Here is a 22,724-nt window from a genome sequence, read left to right on the forward strand (position 1 = left end):
TGTAAGAGTAGAATGGGAGGCAGAGCCTTCAGCTTTCAGGCTCCTCTCCTGTGGAACCAGCTCCCAATTCAGATCAGGGAGACAGACACCCTCTCTACTTCTAAGATTAGGCTTAAAACTTTCCTTTTGCTAAAGCTTATAGTTAGGGCTGGATCAGGTGACCCTGAACCATCCCTTAGTTATGCTGCTATAGACGTAGACTGCTGGGGGGTTCCCATGATGCACTGTTTCTTTCTCTTTTTGCTCTGTATGCACCACTCTGCATTTAATCATTAGTGATCGATCTCTGCTCCCTTCCACAGCATGTCTTTTTCCTGGTTCTCTCCCTCAGCCCCAACCAGTCCCAGCAGAAGACTGCCCCTCCCTGAGCCTGGTTCTGCTGGAGGTTTCTTCCTGTTAAAAGGGAGTTTTTCCTTCCCACTGTAGCCAAGTGCTTGCTCACAGGGGGTCGTTTTGACCGTTGGGGTTTTACATAATTATTGTATGGCCTTGCCTTACAATATAGAGCGCCTTGGGGCAACTGTTTGTTGTGATTTGGCACTATATAAAAAAAAATTGATTGATTGATTTATGTGGTCAAAGTGAAATTCTCAGTTGTGAGTTTTAAATTGTGAAATTCAATTCTAAAATCTTTGTTTCTGATATAAACATATTTTACCTCACCAATCTTTAAAATCTATGTTCAGGTTGTTCTACTTCAGTAAAGTCCATTCAGAAAAAAATCCAAGTAGTTCACAAAGTTTGCTGCACAAATTACTTTGTCAAATTGTGATGATTTACATATGTAAAGTTTTTGGCATCTTTTAAAATAGATACATTTATTGTCATTGCAACAAGGGCAAGGAAATTTCTTCCCACACAATCAGCTCAGACAAAAATACAATTAATCCAGAATTATTACAAGTTGAACGTAATAATGGCACACATCAGAATTAGAACACCTATACATATACGTTTCATTGTTTATGTACGCTAAACTTTAAGACAGTTTGTCATCTGAATTGAGGCAATGGGGGGGGTAGCAGGTGGCCGCGAGCTTGAGGGGAGCGGCAGGGCGGAGGCAAGGGGCGAGTGGTACAGTTGGGGGGGGGAGATGGGGTGTGCGTCATGAGTACAGACGAGATGAGTTCATACCAGTCAGATACTCATCCTGACTGACTAGTACTCATATTCAGTCAGATACTAAAACAGTAGGCGGATTTTTGATTTATCGTCTGTGTAAGTTGTTTGATGTGCATACTCTGCACTTTGCTTGCTTTCATTGTTCAGATTTGAACATAAAAGATGGGTGTAGTGTGAAGTTGTAAACCATAAAATAAATCACACTCATCACACTCAGTCATCTCCAACCGCTTTTCCAGGTTCAGGTCACGGGGGCAACAGTTGCAGCAGGGGACCCCAGACTTCCCTTTCCCGTGCCACATTGACTACCTCTGACTGGGGGATCCTGAGGTGTTCCAGTGTGGAGATATAATCTCTCCGCCTAGTCCTGGGTCTTCCCCGTTGTCTCCTCCCAGGTGGACGTGCCTGCAACACCTCCCTAGGGAGGCACCCAGGAGGCATCCTTACCAGATGCCCAAACCACCTCAGCTGGCTCCTTTCAATGCGGAGGGGCAGTGACTCTACTCCGCACTCCCCACGGATGACCGAACTTCTCACCCTATCTCTAAGGGAGACACCAGCCACCCTCCAGAGGAAGCCCGTTTCGGCCGCTTGTACCTGCGATCTAGTTCTTTCGGTCATGACCCAACCATAAGTGAAAGTAGGACTGAAGATTGACCAGTAGATCGAGATCTTTGCCTTTTGGCTCAGCTCCCTTTTCATCACAACAGCACGGTAGAGTGAATGCAATACCGCCCCTGCTGCACCAATTCTCTGGCCAATCTCATGCTTCATTGTCCCCTCACTCGCGAACAAGACCCCTGAGGTACTTGAACTCCTTCACTTGGGGCAAGGCTGTATTCCCTACCCGGAGTAGGCAATCCATCAGTTTCCTGCTGAGAACCATGGCCTCAGATTTAGAGGTGCTGATCCTCATCCCAGCCGCTTCACACTTGGCTGTGAACCGATCCAGTGAGTGTTGGAGGTCACCGGCTGATGAAGCAAACAGGACCACATCATCTGCAAAAAGCAGTGATGAGACCCTGAGCCCACCAAACCGGAAACCCTCCTCCCCCTGACTACTCCTTGATATCCTGTCCATGAATATCACAAACAGGATTGGTGACAAGGCGCAGCCCTGGTGGAGTTGTTTGACTACCTCAGTGACTTCCACCAGGGAACTTGATGAAAATCCTCCATCAGCTTCCAGCTCTGCCCCTACTATAGCGGGTACTCCGGTCTGATGCAGGAGTTCCTCAAAGTGTTCCTTTCAGCCACAGATTACATCCTCAATTGAGGTCAACAGAGTCCCATGCTTACTGTAGACAGCTTGGATGGTTCCCTGTTTTTCCCCTCCTGAGGTATCTCACGGTCTGCCAGAAGCACCTTGGTGCCGACCGAAAGTCCTTCTCCATGGTTGCGCCGAACTCCTCCCACACCCACTGCTTTGCCTCCCCCACAGCAGAAGCTACTGCCCTTCGGGCCTGTCTGTACCTTGTGACTGCCTCTGGAGTTGTCCAAGATAATATATCCCCAAAGGACTCCTTCAGTTGGACGGCTTCCTGACCACCGGTGTCCACCACGGTGTTCGAGAGTTGCAACCCCTTGAGGCACCTAAGACCTTCAGGCTGCAGCTTCAGCAATGGAAGCTTTGAACATTGCCTATTCTGGTTCAATGCCCCCAACCTCCACAGGGATGCTAGAGAAACTCTGCCGGAGGTGTGAGTTGAAGATCTGTTGAACAGTGGGCTCCTCCAGACGTTCCCAGTTCACCTGCACAATCTGTTTGCACTTACCAGGTCTGTCCAAAGTCCTCCCCCACCCTCTGATCCAACTCACCACCAGATGGTGATCATTGACAGCTCTGCCCCTGTCTTCACCCGAGTGTCCAGAACATGCGGCCTTAAGTCAGATGATATGATCACAAAATCGGGCAGTTCCAGAGAAGAATAAGGTCCAACCCCTATCAAGGAGGGTGGTTCCTGAGCTGAGGCTGTGCGTGGATTCGAGGCCCACCAGATCTAACTGGTATCGCTCCACCTCCCGCACAAGCTCCGGCTCCTTTCCCACAGAGAGGTGACGTTCCACACCCCCAGAGCCAGCCCCTGTCACCCGGGCCTGGTCCGTCAAGGCCCTGGACTTTCATTGCCACCCATGGGACAGTGCACTCGACACCAGCGGTTCCCCCTGCGGGTGGTGAGCCCACAGGATGGAGATGGAAGGTTCATGTTTGCCTTTTCAAGCTGTGCCCGACTGGGCTCCGTGGCAAGCCCAGCCATCAGGTGCTTGCTGACAGGTCCTACATCCATGCCTGGCTCCAGATGAAGGCCCCGGGCTTCCTCCGGGCCGGGTCACATTTCCTCTGCCTCATTCTGTCAAGGTGTCTTGTGAACCATTCTTAGTCTGGCCTCTCACCTGACACCAATTTGCCGTGGGAGACCCTACCAGGAACACAAAGGCTCCAGACAGCACAGCTGTCAGGTTCATAGTGGCACACAATCCTCTCCACTACAATAAGGTGATTGTTCCCAGAGAGGAACCATAAGCTAAATATAGACTGGAAATAAACTTGAAGCTGAGTAAGCGATCAACATTATTATTATTATTATTATTATTATTATTATTGTTCTGCCCTCCCTGAACGTAAGTGTTTAGTTTGGCAGACAGGTAAACACTTCTCCAAATGAGAGACGAAGTCTTCCAGGTTCAGCCTGTTTAATTCTTGCCTCACAGTTGAAGGTACTGTAAAACTAAAATACACAAAAAGAAATGTATTAAAATAAAATATTTTTAGTTGCACAGGTGTGTTCAGTCATGTATACAGATATAACACAGTGCTTAAAATGCTCCTAAATGTGGCTAGCATTATTGCTGCAAACACTTAAATATTAATAGCACATCTTCTTAACTTGATGCTAACACATACTGGGAAATGCCATAGACGGGTTAACAGAAATTAGAATTGCGACCAAAATAATTTTATCTTTATAAAATGACCTTTAACTAAACATATTTGGCATAAAACAACACATGTAGTCATACTCACAGACATATATTTCCAAAACTCTGTGGAAACAAGGTAAAGCTGCTGTGCTACTTTAGTCTGCTGCTCTGCTGCTTCAGCTCTCAAGTCTAACCAACTACAGAAGCCCAGTGCTGGCAAACTTCAAACTCAAATTCAGAATAACTTTAACAATAGTGCCACCTCTTGGCAAAAACGTGCATGTCAGCCATAAGCGAGGCTGCACAATTATTATTATTAGCTGTCAAAGCTTACTGTGGCAAAGAGGGGCAAATGGATGCAAATTGGGAGCTTTCACTGATCTTAATAAAATTCTGTTTGTTGAAACCTTGAATAAAAATTCAGGTGTTTTTGTTTTTAAATCCATCCATCTAACAGTGCAGCAGTTCAGTACATGAACCTCGCAATCAGTTAATTTTCCATGGTCAAACTAGAAATCAACTTTCTTAATAAATTCTGAGTGTCGTTATGGTTCATGGTTCGTTACCTTTGTTTTTACTTGATTGGGAGTAATGTGAGACTTTTACTGACTGATTTAATCAAGCTGTTGTCATTTAAAATGTGTTCACCTAAATCCAGGCTAGTGATAAGACTATATACTCTGCCAGAAATGTTTTTCATCTTTACTAGCAGAGATTTCTTATTGGCTGTTTTCTTTTGTTCTCTTTTTATATTTTCCAGAGTCTAAAGCTGATTTTGAAGTTTTGTCTGAAGATAAGAAACCACAGACAGAGTCAGCTGCAAAATCACTCAGATCAGCTTTTGAAAATAGTCTTCCGCACCCTGGTGAGTTGCCTCTGGAACCTTCTGTCCTGTCGGTATGAACTACACACTGTGGACCATCTACTCGTTATGTATGATGATAGGAAAACAGCTGGTGTGACATCACTAGGACGATGTGCTTCTCAAAAGTACAACATGATTTTCATGTTGGGGTGGTCTGCTACTTAGTCTTTTGCATCATAAACTAAAAATGATGCACTTGAAAGTGTTTGAGTTCTATAAATCTCAAAATCCATATTGGATCTGCATGTTGATTTGGCACTTGTGTTTTTTTGTTTGTTTTTTTTAACACAGTGCTCTTCCTGATGCAATTCTGCATTATGTGAGGAATGAGCAGGGGTGGTCTTGAACTGGTGGTAGCACAAGCAAGTCGCACCTCTGTCATCCCCTGCAGCTGACCCTAACGCCCTTGCTTTACCCACACCTGGTCTTTCCTTCTTAGCCAAAGCCAGAAGCTTCCTGCTCAGCCTCCTTACCCAGATCTTTTGGGGCCTTTGACCCCCATGCTCTTCAGGGTGGATGCTCCCACGAACACCCTGCAGCCGACTTCCACTGGGCAGCTGACAACTGACCACTCAGCCTCTCTGCACTCGGCTATGAAGTCAAGGTAGTGGTCTTTTTTCCTCTCAAAGGCTGCCTCCATTACTTCCTCCCATGGGACAGTTAGCTCTGCCAAGATCATTACCCCAGCTGTGGCAAACCAAAGAATAATGTCCGGTCGAAGGTTGGTTGTGGTGATCTCTATTAGAAACTTGAACTGCCAGTGGAGGTTCACTCTCAGGCTCCAGTTACGTCTACCTGACAGTGCTGTTCTCCACAGATTGATGTTGAAGGCCCCTCCTCCCTCTCTGAAGTGGATTGGTTGCCTTGATGTCAGTGGTAGTTGCTCCCTGGCTGTTTTGACCCTGCGAACCTCCATGATCTCCCCCACCTTCCGTAGGGCTCTGTTTTGGCACCACTTGTAATGGCCCTGCGTCAGTGCTGTTTTGCAGCTTGACAGGATGTGCTGCAGGCTCAGATTTCGGGTATTGCAGAGTTGGCTGCTCTGCTGTGTGCAACACCACAAAGGTTGCTGGGGCTTGGCAGGGTGCCGTAGGTGGACCTTATGAGGAAACTCAGTCTAGTTTCGGGGATCTTCCATATGTCTGCCCATGCTGCCCTCTTTTAAATTACTCCCCTCACAGGTCGTCCAGCATCCTTGATGCCGTTAGCTAAGGAATTTGATCCGATAAGAGCTCCTCCTCTGTCCTGACCACCTCAGAGCACTAGGTTTTTCGGTTCCTTTCTTGTGGCTTCAGACCACCTCTTCGGAGCAGTCGCCCACCCCAGGCCAGTTCTCCCCGACTGCACCCTGTCAGTAATTTCTTGGTGTTTCAGCCTGCTGATGGCCTGATTGACTGCCAGTTCTGCTCTCCACTTGCGAGCTATTCAGCCTTGGGCTTTGATGTTCTGCACAGATGGGTCCGACAAGACCCTCAACCGTAGGACGAGCCTTGCATTCTCATGTCTGTAGTCCAATGGGATATATGTCAGTGGCAGTTGAAGTGCATTCCTCCATGGTAAGCCCATCCACTTCCTAATGTAGCTGATGGCTTTTGAGTCAATCTTCTGCACAGTGAAGGTGGTGATCTCGCACATCTTGAGAGGCTATACAGGCATAAGGTGAATTGGTAACACCAGATCTTAAATTTTCTTGTCGATCTGCGTCTGACCATAGGTAAGTTGTGTCATTACTGTATTAGCCATGTCCTTATCTGACAACTCAGCTGTATACAGTTTCCCAAGGCTCCGGACAGGATGTTATGCCAGTGTTGGGATCTTCTCACCATTCACTGTGAAGAAGATGTGATCAGTTCTGACTCCTTTGCATATGGATGTACTTACTGCTTGGCCACCACGCTGAAGTTAGCCTGAAAAAAATATGAGCTAGACCTGCACTCAGAGCATATACAGTGAGGAAAATAAGTATTTGAACACCCTGTGATTTGCAAGTTCTCCCACTTAGAAATCATGGAGGGGTCTGAAATTTTCATCTTAGGTACATGTCCACTGTGAGAGACATAATCTAAAAAAAAAATCCGGAAATCACAATGTATGTTACTGCTGCAAATATGTATTTGACCCCCTACCAACCAGCAAGAATTCTGGCTCACAGACCTGTTAATTTTTCTTTAAAGTGTATATGACACATAAAGACAACATTCTTATTACATGTAACAAAGGTTATATAATTCAGTCAACCTAAGCGTTTTGGGAAAATGGGCGCGGTTCTCCCGTTATATATAACATTTGAACGTCCCACCACTGAAAAATGTGCACGCCCCGTTACCAGCTTCCCGCTGAGCACCAAGCCTGAAATGCGTCACTACGTGTAGACTGTATCGGCTTGCGCGCTATCGGCCGTTGTTTACACTTTTTTTTAGCGGCAGAAACTTTGATTAAACACAGCTCTCAGGGACTTGTTTGTCGATATGCCGGACCAGTGTGTCGCAGCATATTGCACAAACACAAGGGCGAAAGGTTTTAGCCTTTTCAAGTCCAGGCAGATTGATCAAAAGCCGTGGTGTTGTGCGATGCATGAAATGTCCAGCTGCCGCTCACTCCACTCGCGCACACGCATTTGCTTCCGACAGCAGACACTTTCCTCTGCCGTCTCCATGTTCTCACCGCTCACAGGAACACCTAAAATGTCAACCCCAAATAATATGTTCACAATAATCTTGAAATGGTCAAGAAACTTGTAAAAATATCAGTGCAGTACGTAGTAAACACGGCGGCGGCATGTTCACTGTTGTTTTCGGCGAGCTTTGTCGAAACCTCCGCCGTTTATTTCCTATTATTTCATGAAAATAACGTAACTGAACATGGATGAATGCAATGCCAGGCACTCAAACGGCAAAAATCCAAAAGTAAAGACAGTGGGCCGCAAGTAAGAGCTACAAACAAAGGCAGGAAACAGATGCTAGAATCGAAAATGCTATACAGTGGTCCCTCGCTGTAACGTGGTTCACCTTTCACGGCCTCGCAGTTTCGCGGATTTTTTTCTTTTTTTTTAGTGCAATTTTGCATGCTTTTTTTTTTTTTTTTTTTTTTTTTTTAACAGCACATTGTGTTCTGCGTCCTTATCAGGCGAGCCAGTCGCGGCGCCGGTCGGCGCACCGGTCGGCATCACTGTGATTGCTCTCACTGCCTCCGATGCGCTTACTGAGTCTGCGGGCTCGGTAAACGCAGCAGCAGGCCACTCACACCGCCCTCTTGTCTGCTGTGTGGAGCTGCGCCAAATCTGGCGTATAAAGTGTGTAGTGAGGGGTTTTACAACCTTAAAACATCTATAATATTTGCAAAAAATAGCGCTGACTACTTCGCAGATTTCGCTTATCGCGGGTTATTTTTAGAATGTAACTCCTGCGATAAACGAGGGACCACTGTAATCAGAGTGTTATAAACAGCAGCAACAAAAATCAAAGCCTCCTTTACCATTCCATATTCTGCAGCCTTTCAAAATCCATCGGAATTGGCACGTCTCTTGCCTCTGCTTCGGCTCTGCCATGAACACCGTCGGCATTATTTTCGCTGCCAGAATGCTCCTGGTTTGAATGTTCGTCCGAAAGATACGGCTCCAATCTGTAGGGTCTAATCACTGCTGCGACATCCTCAGGATCCGAGTCAGAAATAATGCACACTTGAAGAGGAGTCAGAAAACTTCTTGATCTTGTCACTGTCCCTGCTGAGGTCTATCTGTTCCTGTTGTTAATCGAACAGACAGATGGGACTCTACACGTTGACGTCACGGCATCACGTGACCGCTGATGGAACACTGCCAGCGCGCTTTCCAAGAAATACACTTTTGAGAAACTGTACAAACTTTATTTCTCAGCGATAATAATTAAAACCACTTTCAACTTATACTGTATGTATATTTTGATATTTATATCAGTTTTACCTAATTTTTTAGGTGTCATATCCACTTTAAGAAGTCGTCTTATTCCGCACTCTTTACCTGTATTAATTCCACCTGTTTGAACTTGTTACCTGTATAAAAAAAAAAAAAATCCGGAAATCACAATGTATGATTTTTTTTAATAATTTATTTTTATGTTACTGCTGCAAATAAGTATTTGAACACCTACCAACCACCAAGAATTCTGGCTCACACAGACCTGTTAATTTTTCTTTAAGAAGCCCTCTTATTCTGCACACTTTACCTGCATTAATTGCACTGTTTGAACTTGTTACCTTTATAAAAGACACCTGTTCACACACTCAATCAATCACACTCCAACCTGTCCACCATAGCCAAGACCAAAGAGCTGTCTAAGGACACCAGGGACAAAACTGTAGACCTGCACAAGGCTGGGATGGACTACAGGACAACAGGCAAGCAGCTTGGTAGAAGACAACAACTATTATGATTATTTATTAGAAAGTGGAAGAAACACAAGATGACTGTCAATCTCCCTTGGTCTGGGATTCCATGCAAGATCTCACTTTGTGGGGTAAGGATTATTCTGAGAAAGCTCAGAACTACACAGGAGGACCTGGTCAATGACCTGAAGAGAGCTGGGACCACAGTCACAAAGATTACATTAGTAACACATGATGCTGTCATGGTTTAAAATCCTGCAGGGCAGCAAGGTCCCCCTGCTCAAGCCAGCACATGTCCAGGCCTGTTTGAAATTCACCAGTGACCATCTGGATGATCCCGATGTGGCATGGGAGAAGGTCATGTGGTCAGATGAGACCAGAATAGAGTTTTTTGGAATCAACTCCACTTACCATGTTTAGAGGATGAGAACAACCCCAAGAAAACCATCCCAACCGTGAAGCATGGGGGTGGAAACATCATACTCTGGGGGTGCTATTCTGAAAAGGGGACAGGACGACTGCACCGTATTGAAGGGAGGATGGATGGGGTCATGTATTGCGAGATTTTGGCAAACAACCTCCTTCCTTCAGTAAGAGCATTGAAGATGGGTCACGGCTGGGCTTTCTATGGCTGGGAAACAAGGCAGAGTCATAGAAAATATATGAATCAAATGCAGTTGGCAGGGAGTGAGGGGTCTCCTGTGATGGCCTTGGTTTTCCAAAGGCAGCGGGATGTGGCAATGTTTTCCAGGCTGGGCAGAGGGCAGCGGATCTTTAGGGCTGTGTTAATGATGCTGTGCACCACCTTCCTGTCCTCTGCTGTGGAGCCTGTGTACCACACACGCTAATTGTACTCTCTACCGAGGAGTGATGGAAGGCTAGCAGCAGCTTTGTGTTCAGGTTGTTCTTCCTGAGGACATGCAGGAAGTGTAGCTGCTGCTGAGCCTTCTTAACCAGAGCCCTGATGTTAGATGTCCACAAGGGGTCTGTAGAGATGTGGGCGTCCAGAAAACTGAAGGTGGTGGCAGTTTCCACCTGTTCTTTGTTTATGAGGAGGGGGAGGTGATCCTGTCTGTTCTTCCTGAAGTCATGATGGATTCTTTTGTCTTATGAACATTCAGGATCAGGTTGTTCTCTGACCACCAGAGCAACAGTTCCTCCACCTTGGCCCTGTACGCTGTCTCATACTCATCGCAGATGAGTCCAACTACTGTGGCATCATCCGCATATTTTATGATGCGTTTGGTTGGGTGGGTTGGAGAGCAGTCGTAGGTGTACAGGGTATACAGTAGAGGGCTTAGAACGCAGCCTTGAGGGGAACTAATGCTGATTGTGTGGAGGAGTGGCGGGGGCTGAGTCTCATGGACTGTTGGCAGCTCATTAGAAAGTTTTTAATCCAGTTACAGGTGAGGAGGGGGATCTGTAACTTCAGTAGTTTGGTGATGAGAATGTGCGGTATGATGATGTTAAACTCTGGGCTGTAGTCCACGAAGAGCATCCTCACAGCCCTTCTTGTTCACCAGGTGGCTCAGCGCTGTGTGGAGAATGAGGGCGATGGCATTCTCCGTAGATCAGTTTGCCATGTAAGCAAACTAGTGGGGGTTGAGGGACAGAGGCAATCTTTGATGTGTTGGGAGACTCATCGCTCCAGGCACTTAATGATTACAAATGTCAGGGCAATGGGTCTATAATCAATCAGGCTGTCTATGGCAGGGTTTTAGGTGGAGGTCTTGAGGCATGTGAGGACAGTGGCATGTGTCAGGGAGAGGTTAAATAGTTCGGTAAGGATCCCTGCCAGTTGGTCTGCACATGCTTTAGTCGCTGTCCCTGGGATACCATCAGGGCCAGCAGCAATCCTGGGGTTGACTGCTTTTTTTTTTTTGTTGTTGTTTTTTTTTTTGGGGTTTTTTTCCCCCTCACCTCATGCTCCTGGAGAGAGAGAGGTGATGTGCTGGAACCAAGGGGAGGCAGTGACTGCAGGTGTGCTGTGGTGCTCTTGAACTGTGAAGCTGTTTTCCTATACGAGTCCTTAGCCTGTTTGATGCCCCAGCTCAGGTCAGCTTTGGCGGTGCTGTAAGAGAGCTCTGTCTCCCGTCCTGAAGGCCAAGTTACGAGCTCTGATCAGGGTCTGGACTTGCTTTGTCATCCAGGGCTTCCTTTTTGCAAAGACCCGGATGTGTCTGTCCTCTGTCCATTTACACTTTTCTCACAGTGCAAAAGTGGCTGACGCTGCTCTCTCCTGCTTATAGTTTAAAGCTACTGTGTAAACGTGATGAATTTTCAAAAACCAAACTCTTACTGATCACTAAGAGGATTATAGGATTTTTAAAGAATTTATTTGTAAATTATGGTGGAAAATAAGTATTTGGTCACTCACAAACAAGCAAGATTTCTGGCTCTCACAGACCTGTAATTTCTTTTTAAGAAGTTCTTCTGTCCTCCACCTGTTACCTGTACTCGTTATCTGTATAAAAGGCACCTGTCCACAGCCTCAAACAGTCAGACTCCAAACTCAACCATGGCCAAGACCAAAGAGCTGTCGAAGGACACCAGAAGAAAATTGTAGATGTGCAATAGGCTGGGAAGAGTGAATCTACAGTAGTCAAGCAGGTTGGTGTGAATAAATAAACTGTGGGAGCAATAAGCGAAGTGCGCATCTCAGGCCGCGCGGTGCATTATGGGTAGGATAAATAGTTCGGCTATGGCAGCGGAAAGCAGTGAGGAGTACTGTGTTTTGGATCATTTCAACCTCTGGAAAGTTGACGATTTAAAGTGTTTTTGTAAGCTCCGTGGATTGCCTGTTACCACCAGGACTACGTACGACAGTGGACATAAGCGGAAAGAAGGGCTGGCTGTGCTTGCATGTGCTGCATTGTTACAGAAACTACTATTAGTGCCGAAGAGAGAGCCGTTGTTGTAAATGACCGGTCCTTGTTGATAGTTGGAGACAAACAAATTTCTGACCCCTTGAAGGCAACTGACGGATGGTTAGACGAAGTCCAGAGACTGAAACTGTGGATACTGCAGAATATTTGCTAGGCAGGGATGAGAAATCGGTACTCCTCCGGCTTTATAATGACGACAGTGATGGTGAGTCTCACATATAACCTCTTTGGTGTCACGTTTCTTTTGATAAGTTGACAGACATACAATGATATGTGCATGCATGCAGTTTGTTTATAGAACATGTCAATTTTACAATATTACGCACCACGTAATTCATGGCTTGACATTACAGTCATAAGCTGATGCACGAAAACGGCGGCACAGTTTCAGGATATTGACAAAATAAATGTGTGCAAGAAACATACAATTTTAGTCCATCTTTTATGTCCATCTGGATCTTTCTTTTCTGTGGCGACATTGTGTAGATTGAACGGAGGTTTACGACCACATTTCTTATTCTTTCCGTCTTTGTGTGGACTCGGCGGAGCTTTGCAATCGTGTGTTTTCAGCCAACTTTCAAGCCTATAAATTCCGTTCGAGCTCTGTTGAATTAATTGAAAACTAAAGAAAAGCTGTCCCCTTAAAATGTGTGTATCCTGGTCTATTTAAATAATGTGCAAGTTAAAGCCTAGAAATGAGCAGCAATGGTTAGTGAGTGAAATATAATCTTCTATAATCTGTTTTCTTAGCTGTCACCACCTTGTTTTACCTTTTAAATTCTAGGATGCAGTCACAAAATGGTTTCTATGAAAGGGTAGCTGTTGAACAGCTTATGATTTGGCTGTAAAAACAACAAAAAAGAAAACGAGCTAAGAATGGCAAATGAGGTGCTTCGACTAAAAGCAGACTGGTAATGGCATTTTGTATGAAGCTGATTGAATTCTGGTCTTTAAAAATGGTTAGTTTTGGGGAATTTTGATAGAATAAATTTCATAATGTTGGTGTGTTTACTGAGCCTACTTAATTTTTTTTTTTTTTTTTTTTTTGCATCGTCATTGTCGCAACTTGTCAAAACAATACAATTTACTGCTTTTTATAGAGATAAATTAATATGGAACAGAATAGAGTTCAGTATATTGGTCCGGCCTGCCACAATATTTTCTGTTACTCATGTGACCCCTTGGAAAAACTAATTGCCCACCTCTGCTGTACACGATCCCCGACACTTGGTTGTGCCTCCCAGAGTATGCCGTCCCAGCTTACATCTTGCTATGTCTGATGTGTGGATCTGGTACTTGGGGTTTGTTCTTGTGAAGACTGAATGGAAGACTCCATTAAATTTTGGAGGTGATCCGGATTCTGGATCAAGGATTACATCAATACTACTTCATGGATTCTCACCAAATTTGCACCACAGATGGATATTAGAGCATGGAAGACGCCGTTAAATTTTGGAGGTGATCCAGATTCTGGATCAAGTTTCACTTTATAAAGGCTTTGAAGGATTACGTCAAAACTACTTCACGGATTCTCACCAACTTTTCACCACAGATAGATATCAGGGCATGAAAGCAGTGGTGGGCACAGTTCCGATAATCCGTTAACAGATAATTATCGAAGATAATGTTTTCATTATCGGATTATCTTTTTAGATAACTTTAAAAACCATTATCGGACTAATTATCTTCCGATGAATTTTTGTCCGATAACTTTTAGACCGATACCGTAGTAAACAAAGCTGAACAGCAGCAAACATTTCTAAAATTGAAAATCAGTTGAGCACCTACCTGATAAGTTTCCTAACAGATGTATGGTTCCACCCTCTGCAAACAGAAAACAGCTGCTTCTATGAAGAACTACACTATCCTCTGCAGGCAAAGGAAAAACTGTTTAAAAAAAAAAACATCATTTCCTTTAACACCATACTGATACACTGGCAATATCACCCAAGTCATCCAGAGGCATACATTTTTAACTTATGGTTCAAATTTTAACCAAACTAATTTTGGACAAGTTATTTAAAATTACTGTCATGTCTGAAGTTTTATAAAGTGAAAATAACAGATATATGTTTTAGTTTTAAAGTAATGTGCTAATTTTTAAGGTTTTAGTGTGGACATGCTGTGCCGATCAGTGCATTATGGGTAGGATTATGTCATCTCAGTAAGTTCACGACAGGACAAATGCATTTCAGCCACTCTGTTCTGGCTCCACGGACAACAGCATTAAACTCTAGTGCCTAAAACTCTCGTGAATATATTCTCTGGGTTTATAGACGTTATTGTATTTGCGTTTGTTAAATTCCACGCATCTTAAATGTCACAGCAAATATGGATTATCTGGAATTTTGTTTTGGAAAGATTTCAAGGCCTCTACTGCCATCTACTGGCCAGTAGTGTTCATGGCAGTATTCGTCCTGAAGATGAGCAGACACTGTGATATTTTTTATCACAAGTTGTTTTTTCAAACTTAATTTACAAAAACTCTCGATGGGAGACATCAAAATTTAAAAACAAAACGACCCAAAAAAAAACATTACAAGACAGCTCTGCGGTGTTTGCACATGCAGTGTGAGCGGTAGGACGCTTGTTGCCCCTCACTCAGCAGCAGGAAACCCTCACGACGGCCGACCAGAATAATATCAAACAGGTTTGATTTTCATTCGACCATACGATCAGGAGGTGGTCGTGAGATGTTAAACGCAGCTTGTTACTCCATGTACACTACACGATGCAGGACGCGCGATTAACCTGAAACTCTGTCCAAAAAATTCTCACATGAATGAAAAATCATCTGAACATTCTCACATTCTCTCCACATGCAAAACATGTTGTGATGACATTTCCAGGGCTCCGTAAAAATGCCTGTTTTTACAAATAAAAAATGGAATATTTTACAAAAGCACATCTGTAAACACATGACATGTCACATTAACGTGTTGGTTTACATAGTGAATGACTGAACCAATCAGTGTTTAGCAGAGGTACATTTTACCCAGAATCCTTTGCGATCTGTCTGTTACAAAACCTCAGAATTAGTGCATTATTCAACATTAAAAGATGTTATATTTTAACTTTGTACAAATGACAGAATTGACATTAATGGAGTTATTATATCAGTATTCATTTTATTTATACACCAAACCATAAGTCAGTATGACTTTATTTTCCAAGACCTCCGCCTGACCGGACCGTAGTGATTGGTAGAGAGTTGGGCTTGGTGACGGCTCTCAGCTTGCCTCTGCACTGTAAACCGTGTAGTAAATAAGAACTTACAGCAGGAGGCAGGATGTTCAAACATAGAAGTGTGGGCTCATTGTTTGGGTCTGCTGTCACTTTGATGTTTCCAGAAGCGATCGTGGTGTTAAAACTCAAATTCAGTTTATTAGTAGTTGTAAATATACTAGAAACAGTACTGGAATTTATCGGTTATCTGTAACTTTCGATACATTTTTGGGTGGTTTATCTTTATCAAAGATAACTTTTCAGTTATCTGATTATCTGTTATCGAAGTTAATTTTTTGGTTATCTGTGCCCACCACTGCATGGAAGACTCCACTGAAGTTTGGAGGTGATCCACATACGGATTGGCGTACATCAGAATTCTCTGATTGCTCTTTTTGTTTCATGCGATCGACTGGAACTCAGCCTGACTGGTTCAGCATGCCAGCTCTAGAGGGAGAAATATGGAAATTCCTTCCAACCATTCTATGAGAAACATTGTCTTTTAAACACTTAAATAATTTGCTCACATATTTGTTGATAAACTGGAGAGCCAATGCCCATCTCTGCTCCTTAAAGAGTCTGGCTTTTGTGTTATGCTACTTTTATGCCAAATCGCAATTAGTCACCTGTTGACATCAACCATTTGAAATTACATCGTTTGATTATTTATTTTGTTAGGTTTTTTTAAAACCCATTACAAGCCTTACATTATACAATCTCAGGTTTTTTTGGGAATGTCTTGCAGGCATCAAAAGCATTTGGTTTTATGTGGTTCATATAAATACATTATGCTCCATGTAGAGACCGCTGTCTCTCATATGGCACTTGAGAGATGTAGTCTCTACATTGTGCATCTAGTTTGGGAGCATAATGGCTTTATAAGTTTTTCAAAATGATACATGAGGTATATTTCAGAAAGAAGCCTTGTGATGAACTGGTGTAGAGGAGGATCTTCTTAAAATGCCAAATTCATACCGTCTGCAGTGAAATGGAAGTCAAAGTAAATGTAAGAATCTCTGCCATAGATGGGTCTTATTTTTCCATTTTCCTTGTAGCAGTAATTTTCTTGATTTGGGGTTTTATTTCTTGGCAGATGTTGAGTAAAGAAGAAATGCTCACTGAACAGCTGGAGTTGAATCAAATGGTTGACCAGAAGGACATTAAAGAGGAACAAGAGGAATACTGGACCCATCAGGAAGAACAGCGGCTTCACCAACTGGAGGAGGCTGACCTCACAAAATTACCTTTTACTGTTGTCTTTGTTAAGAGTGAAACCATCGAACATAGACTACAGTCACCACAGATTAATCAGAGCCGAACTGATGAGAACACAAAGACAGAGCCTCTAACCAACACCTCAACTGCACATAGAACACTGACAGTAAAAGTTGATGGCGAGGAATGTGGAGGATCACACCTTGGCAATAACTCCAGTCCATATAGGTGTTTACAGCCAGGTACAAAGGGCAGCTGTTCAGACAGTTCTGAAACTAACAGTAATTGTGAAGGGAAAGGCATCAAAGAACACTGTTTAGTTTTTAACTGCCTGAAAAACAGTGGTACTTCTGTTGGTATGAGCAGGGGTAATTCCTCTGAATGTGGAAAAGCAATGGATTACATGAACTTTTCAATTCAACATGGAATTCAAGTGAATGAGAAACATGTTGCCTGTCTTGAGTGGGATAAAATGGGGACACAAAATGGTTACCGTACTACAAGTCTTACAGGAACAAAAATGTTGAACTGTTTTGAATGTGGTAAAGGATGCAAAGATAATAGAGAACTTAACAGGCACATGAGAAGTCATACAAGAGAGAAACCATTTGATTGTTCTGATTGTGGAAAACAATTTAGAGGCAAGAACAGTCTGAACATACACATGAGGATTCATACAGGGGAGAAACCATTTGGCTGCTGTGAGTGTGGCAAAAGATTTAGGGCAAAAAGCAATTTGAATGACCACATGGGAATGCACACAGGAGAGAAACCATTTAGCTGTTTTGAATGTGGTAAACACTTTAAAAATAAGCACAATCTGAGCAAACACACAAGGATTCATTTAGGGGAGAAACCATATGGATGTTGTGAGTGTGGCAAAAGATTTCAAGAAAAAAAGTATCTGAATATTCACATGAGAGTTCATGCAGGAGATAAACCATTCGTCTGTTCTGAGTGTAGTAAAAGATTTAGAGAAAAAGCCCATTTGAACAACCACATGAGCATTCATACAGGGGAGAAACCATTTGTCTGTTCTGAGTGCGGTTTAAAATTTCGAATAAAAGCTGGTCTGAACAGACACTTGAGAGTTCATACAGGAGAGAAGCCATTTGGCTGTTCTGAGTGTGGTAAAACATTTCGAGAAAAAGTTGGTTTGAAGAGACATGCGATGATTCATACAGGAGAGAAACTATTTGGCTGTTCTGAGTGTGGTAAAAGGTTTGGAAGTAAAGGTGAAGTGAAAATACATATGAGAATTCATACAGGAGTTCAACCGTTTAGCTGTTTTGTGTGTGATAAAAAATTTCGTCACAAATGTAATCTGGACTGCCACATGCGAATTCATAAAGGAGAGAAACCATTTGCGTGTTCTGTGTGTGATAAAAGATTTAGAGGAAAAGGTGATGTGGACCGACACATGAGAGTGCATGCAGATAATCCACCATTTGGTTGTTTTGTGTGTGATAAAAGATTTACTCAAAAATGCCATCTGGACATCCACATGAGAATTCATAAAGGAGAGAAATCATTTGGCTGTGCTGTGTGTGCGAAAAGATTTCGAAGAAAAGGGGATGTGAACAGACACGTGAGAATTCATACAGGTGAGAAACCATTTGTCTGTTCTGTATGTGACAAACGATTTGGAGATAAAAATGGGCTGAACAGACACATGAAAATACATGCAGAAGACAAACCATTTGGCTTTAGGATGTGAAAGTGCAACTCAACCACTCATGTCCTTTTTGAGGAGGCAAAAAAGGAAGACTTCTGAAAGAAAGTGGTGCAACTGTGCATATATATTGAATACTCTGAATATTAATTTAATGTTCACAGAAATATACTTTTAAGTAGCCATGATAGACATGAGTTGTAACTGCACAAATTGAAGGTTCACAAAGTCACAGTTTGCATTCATTTTGTGCTTTTCTGTTAGTGCCTTATTGGCATCCATTGTATTTCTCATATGCATTTGTTTCGGTGATCAAATATACGCAGTGGTTTTAATTATATTTCATTCTCACTCGGGTTCTAAAAATCTGAATTCATTCTTTAAAGTGCAAGAGGTATGAAGTGCATTTTCCTCAAAAAAAAAAAAAATGTTGTGAAACAGCCCTCTGTCTAGTCTTAAGCTGTTGGTCCAGATTGTGCACTGGCTGTCATGGCAGAGGTACTGCACCCTTGAAGAATATGAATAATTGAAAACTGGCTATAAAAGTGGTGCTTTAACAATGATAACAACCACAACCTCTAGTTTCTGAAGATAGAGGGCCTCGATATAAAAAAAACGCTGTAATTATTAATGTTAAACCCTTTCCATTATGATAGAAAAAAGCACATCTTGTTTCATGTCAAAATATAGGTGTACAGATGTAAAACTGCAAAGTCTGAATGCTTTAAGACCTTAGTGTGTGTTTGAAATCACTCATTGACAATAGTCAATTCTTATGACTATTGTCAGATAAGCACTACTTTTCCATGGAACACTGAATGAAGAATGTCAAATTAAGTAATGTGACAGTCACATTGTGGCTGTAAATTGGAGTGTAATGTTACATTGTTATTATAGGAGTGACAATGAAATAAATGTTTTCTGTGAAACATCTAATAAAAAGCCGGTTTACTGAAGAAAGTAGTACAGAAATGATCAGTACCAATGTTCAGTCATGTTCCACCTTTGTCCAGCAAAGGAATTATTTTTATTAGTCTGATCAATGTTACTATCATATTTCATGCTGTCCCTATTTATATATAAAAGTAAAATGAGTCCAGTAGAAAAATGTACAAAATTCAACATGTAGCCAGCTACTCATCAATTATGTTGCCAAGATATTTGACAATAAAACGTCTGTTGACTTTCGCAGTGTTATCATTTTTGCAGTCTAACACAGCACATCCAGAGAGGACCATGGGTGTCTGCTTTGTTACAGTTTGTCACAGCTAATATTTAATGTTTTTCTGACAATACAAAGCTGCATGAGCTGGACTCATTCTTTTGCAGTTTTCACATCAATGAACATGCTATTTGCTCAACAAGCACTTTTTTTTTTTTTTTTTGCACACTTTCAAAATAAGATATTTTTGACAAGTTTGGTTTTAAAATGTGCACAATTCAGTCTTCATCTGTGGATACAGGATAGAAGCAGTTCCCAAACTCATTCACCTCTTTTGAAGGTGCAAAAAAGTCCACCTAATGCAAGAATAATAATTTATTATAATTATTATTAATAATAATAATAAGATATGTGTCTTAGACAACATCTGATACCGTTTGCTAATTTGAAAAAAGTCTGCGTTATTGATCATGTCCTAATATGATCTAATGTGGTCTGAATGGATTTTATGAAAATTGTAACTACGGAGTAAATGTCGCTACAGTATGCGAATATGTTGATTATTTGGTACAAACTCATGAGGAACACATTTTTACATCAACATTTAATCAAAAATATTCTGTAAGCCCTTCGTTTAACCTTTTCTCATGTCAGTTTTGGGACTGAATCAGATTTTTTATTTTATTTATTTTTTTGGAGTGCAGCAAAACTGTTTGATGCAGCTAATAAAAGGAAGTGCCAGTTTTATTAGTGATGTAACCATGCTGCATGTGTGGGTTGAATGTTAGCATGATTCTTACTGGCTGTCCAGTCAGGCTGCAGCTGGTTGTTGTGGTTTCTCTCAGTCAGCGATATAACTTTATATTTTCCTACATCAGGCAACATCATCCATGGACAGATGACGCTATCAGCATATACACACAACTTCCCATTAATGCACCAGTGTTGCTGTGTGTGTATATGCACATATTTGTGCGTATGCACACAGCAAAACCATGTTAAAGTTGACCATGTTAAAGTTAACACTAGAATAGTGTCTGTGTCCACTATTCAGTGTTAACACCTTTAAATGTGTTAATTGTTTTAACACCTAGAGTTATTTCAACACTGAGTAGTGTTAGTAATATCTTTCAGTTTCTACCTTTTTGCTCAGGGTCAACACACCAGATATGAAATGGATGTGGATGTTGATTTGACAGAAGTTTCGCACCAGATGCCCCTCCTGACACAACTCAGCATTACATGGAGAATGAGCATGGGTGATCTTGAATGAGGAACTGTCTGTTTGGGCAGCAAGTGCACTATCCACTGTGCCTGTGGGCACAGATAGGTACTTTGTCTTAAAAAAATAAGACTAGGTTTTAATTCAGAAATTTTGTTTCATTGGTGCAACTATGCTGAGCATAAAGCAGATGCATAGGGCAACTAATGATGGTATTTTATTAAGAACAGACCAGAACCTCAGCCCATATGCATTAAGGGGATCAGCATGGAGAGGGTCTCAGGCTTCCAAGTTTCTATGTCTATACCTGGGGGATGACCTGACATGGAAAGCGAGCACCACTGCGCTTATAAAGAAGGCACAGCTGTGGCTCCACTTCTTGAGGATCCTTAAGAACAGCAACATTGTAGAGAGGCTGCTGGTGTCCTTCAACCAGTACGCCATAGACAATGTACTGTCATAATGCATCTCTATTAGTGCACCAGATAACTGAAACAATCCTTCAATTTGTGATACAAGCACCAAATTTGGCACAAATACACCTTAGACATTGCTCTTTTGAAAAAACCGACTGGCCACTTGAATTTTTAATAGGCAGCCAGGTAGGGATTACACACAAATTACTCAAAATTTAAAAATACTCCAATCGAATTGAAAGCACCAGAGGGCGTAGTCGCCTCACAGGAGCCCCAGGAGCCTGGAGCTGACAGCTGTCAGAAATCAGTCATCATTACCACATCCCATAAAAGCCTGGAAGAAACACCACAACTCTGCTGAGTTATCAGCTTACCAGACAGGTAAACCGACTCAGCCATTTTGTGCCGTATGCACACATCTTTGCAGCAGAGCTTTTTTGCAGTTGTAACCTTTTTGTACACTTGCAGCTTGTAGCTGAGTTTGTGGAAGTTGGAAGGAGTTGGCGTACCCACTCCTCACTCCAGACTTGTTAAGTGTTACATAAGGCACTGCACGTACTCTGTGTTCCTGTGTTTGGAGGTGGAGGTTTTTCCCTCAGGAAGGAACTGTATTTTTGCTGACTGTTTTGCTGGGTGTACACACACCCACCGTAACCTGTTTGTTTTTCCTGCCAGCAGTACCAGATCTGACAGCTGGGAGCAGTGGCCACCTGGGGACTCGGGATTCGGCGGCTCCGTTGTGTTGCAGGTCTCCGTTGGCGGTGGAACCTTGTGGGTCCCGGCTCTTCTCTGGATAAGGCGTCTCCTATCCTCGGGCCTGCCACACGTCATCTTCTTGTAGAACTTTAATTGACAGACTAAAGCAGTATTTTGACCTGTTGTGCACATTTTGCAATATTAAATTGTATTTATTGGCATCTCTATTGTCCGTTCATTTACGCCCCCTGTGTGGGTCCGTGTCTTACACTTTCCCAACAAAGAATGGGGACAAAGGTCAATTTCAGTTTCAAATGTTAAAGTTGCTCCAGTTTTGGTAAAAAGTGATGCAAATTATTGGTTGAGCTAATAGGATTAATAAATGGAATAGTTTTGACTGTTGATGGCTTGGTCTCCAAAGTAAAGGTCAAACAAGGTCAACGTGCATCTATATGTTACCCCGTAATGTTATAGCATCAATCAATCAATCAGTTTTATTTATATAGCGCCAAATCACAACAAACAGTTGCCCCAAGGCGCTTTATATTGTAAGGCAAGGCCATACAATAATTACGTAAAAACCCCAACGGTCAAAACGACCAAGGGGTTCGTTTTGACCTTTGGGGGTCGGTCAAAATGGCATGCATGCCATACATGGACCATGGCATGGACCATGTATCATGCTATCATGTAATAGCATGATACATGGTCCATACTATTCCTTTTTAAAACCCTGTTTAGAGTGGCCTTATATTTTGGCCAGTGTAAGGCACATCTGTTCAGTCATCATGCTGTCTAATCAGCATCTTGATATGTCACTTCTGTGAGATGGGATAGATCATCTCGGCAAAAGAGAGTGCTCACTAACACAGGTTTGTGAGCAATATTTGAGAGAACTAGGTCTTTGTGTATAAAATGTTTTAGAACTTTGAGTTCATCTCATGAAAAATGGGAGCAAAA

At 42.5% G+C, this 22,724-nt stretch overlaps 1 protein-coding gene across 1 annotated transcript in view; it reads left to right on the forward strand.

Annotated features, from left to right (window-relative positions):
- The window catches only part of LOC117521613 (gastrula zinc finger protein XlCGF57.1-like), a 33,320-nt gene extending 13,861 nt beyond the window's left edge, over positions 1-19,459 (forward strand). Inside the window, exons 2-3 of the mRNA XM_034182944.1 lie at positions 4,805-4,909; positions 16,475-19,459. Coding sequence (XP_034038835.1) covers positions 4,805-4,909; positions 16,475-18,313 — 1,944 coding nt within the window. The 3' untranslated portion in view covers positions 18,314-19,459. The remainder of the gene's footprint in view (positions 1-4,804; positions 4,910-16,474) is intronic.
- The last annotated feature ends 3,265 nt before the right edge of the window (positions 19,460-22,724 follow it).

Source organism: Thalassophryne amazonica, chromosome 12 (assembly GCF_902500255.1).
Source record: "Thalassophryne amazonica chromosome 12, fThaAma1.1, whole genome shotgun sequence".
NCBI classification, from domain to species: Eukaryota; Metazoa; Chordata; class Actinopteri; order Batrachoidiformes; family Batrachoididae; genus Thalassophryne; species Thalassophryne amazonica.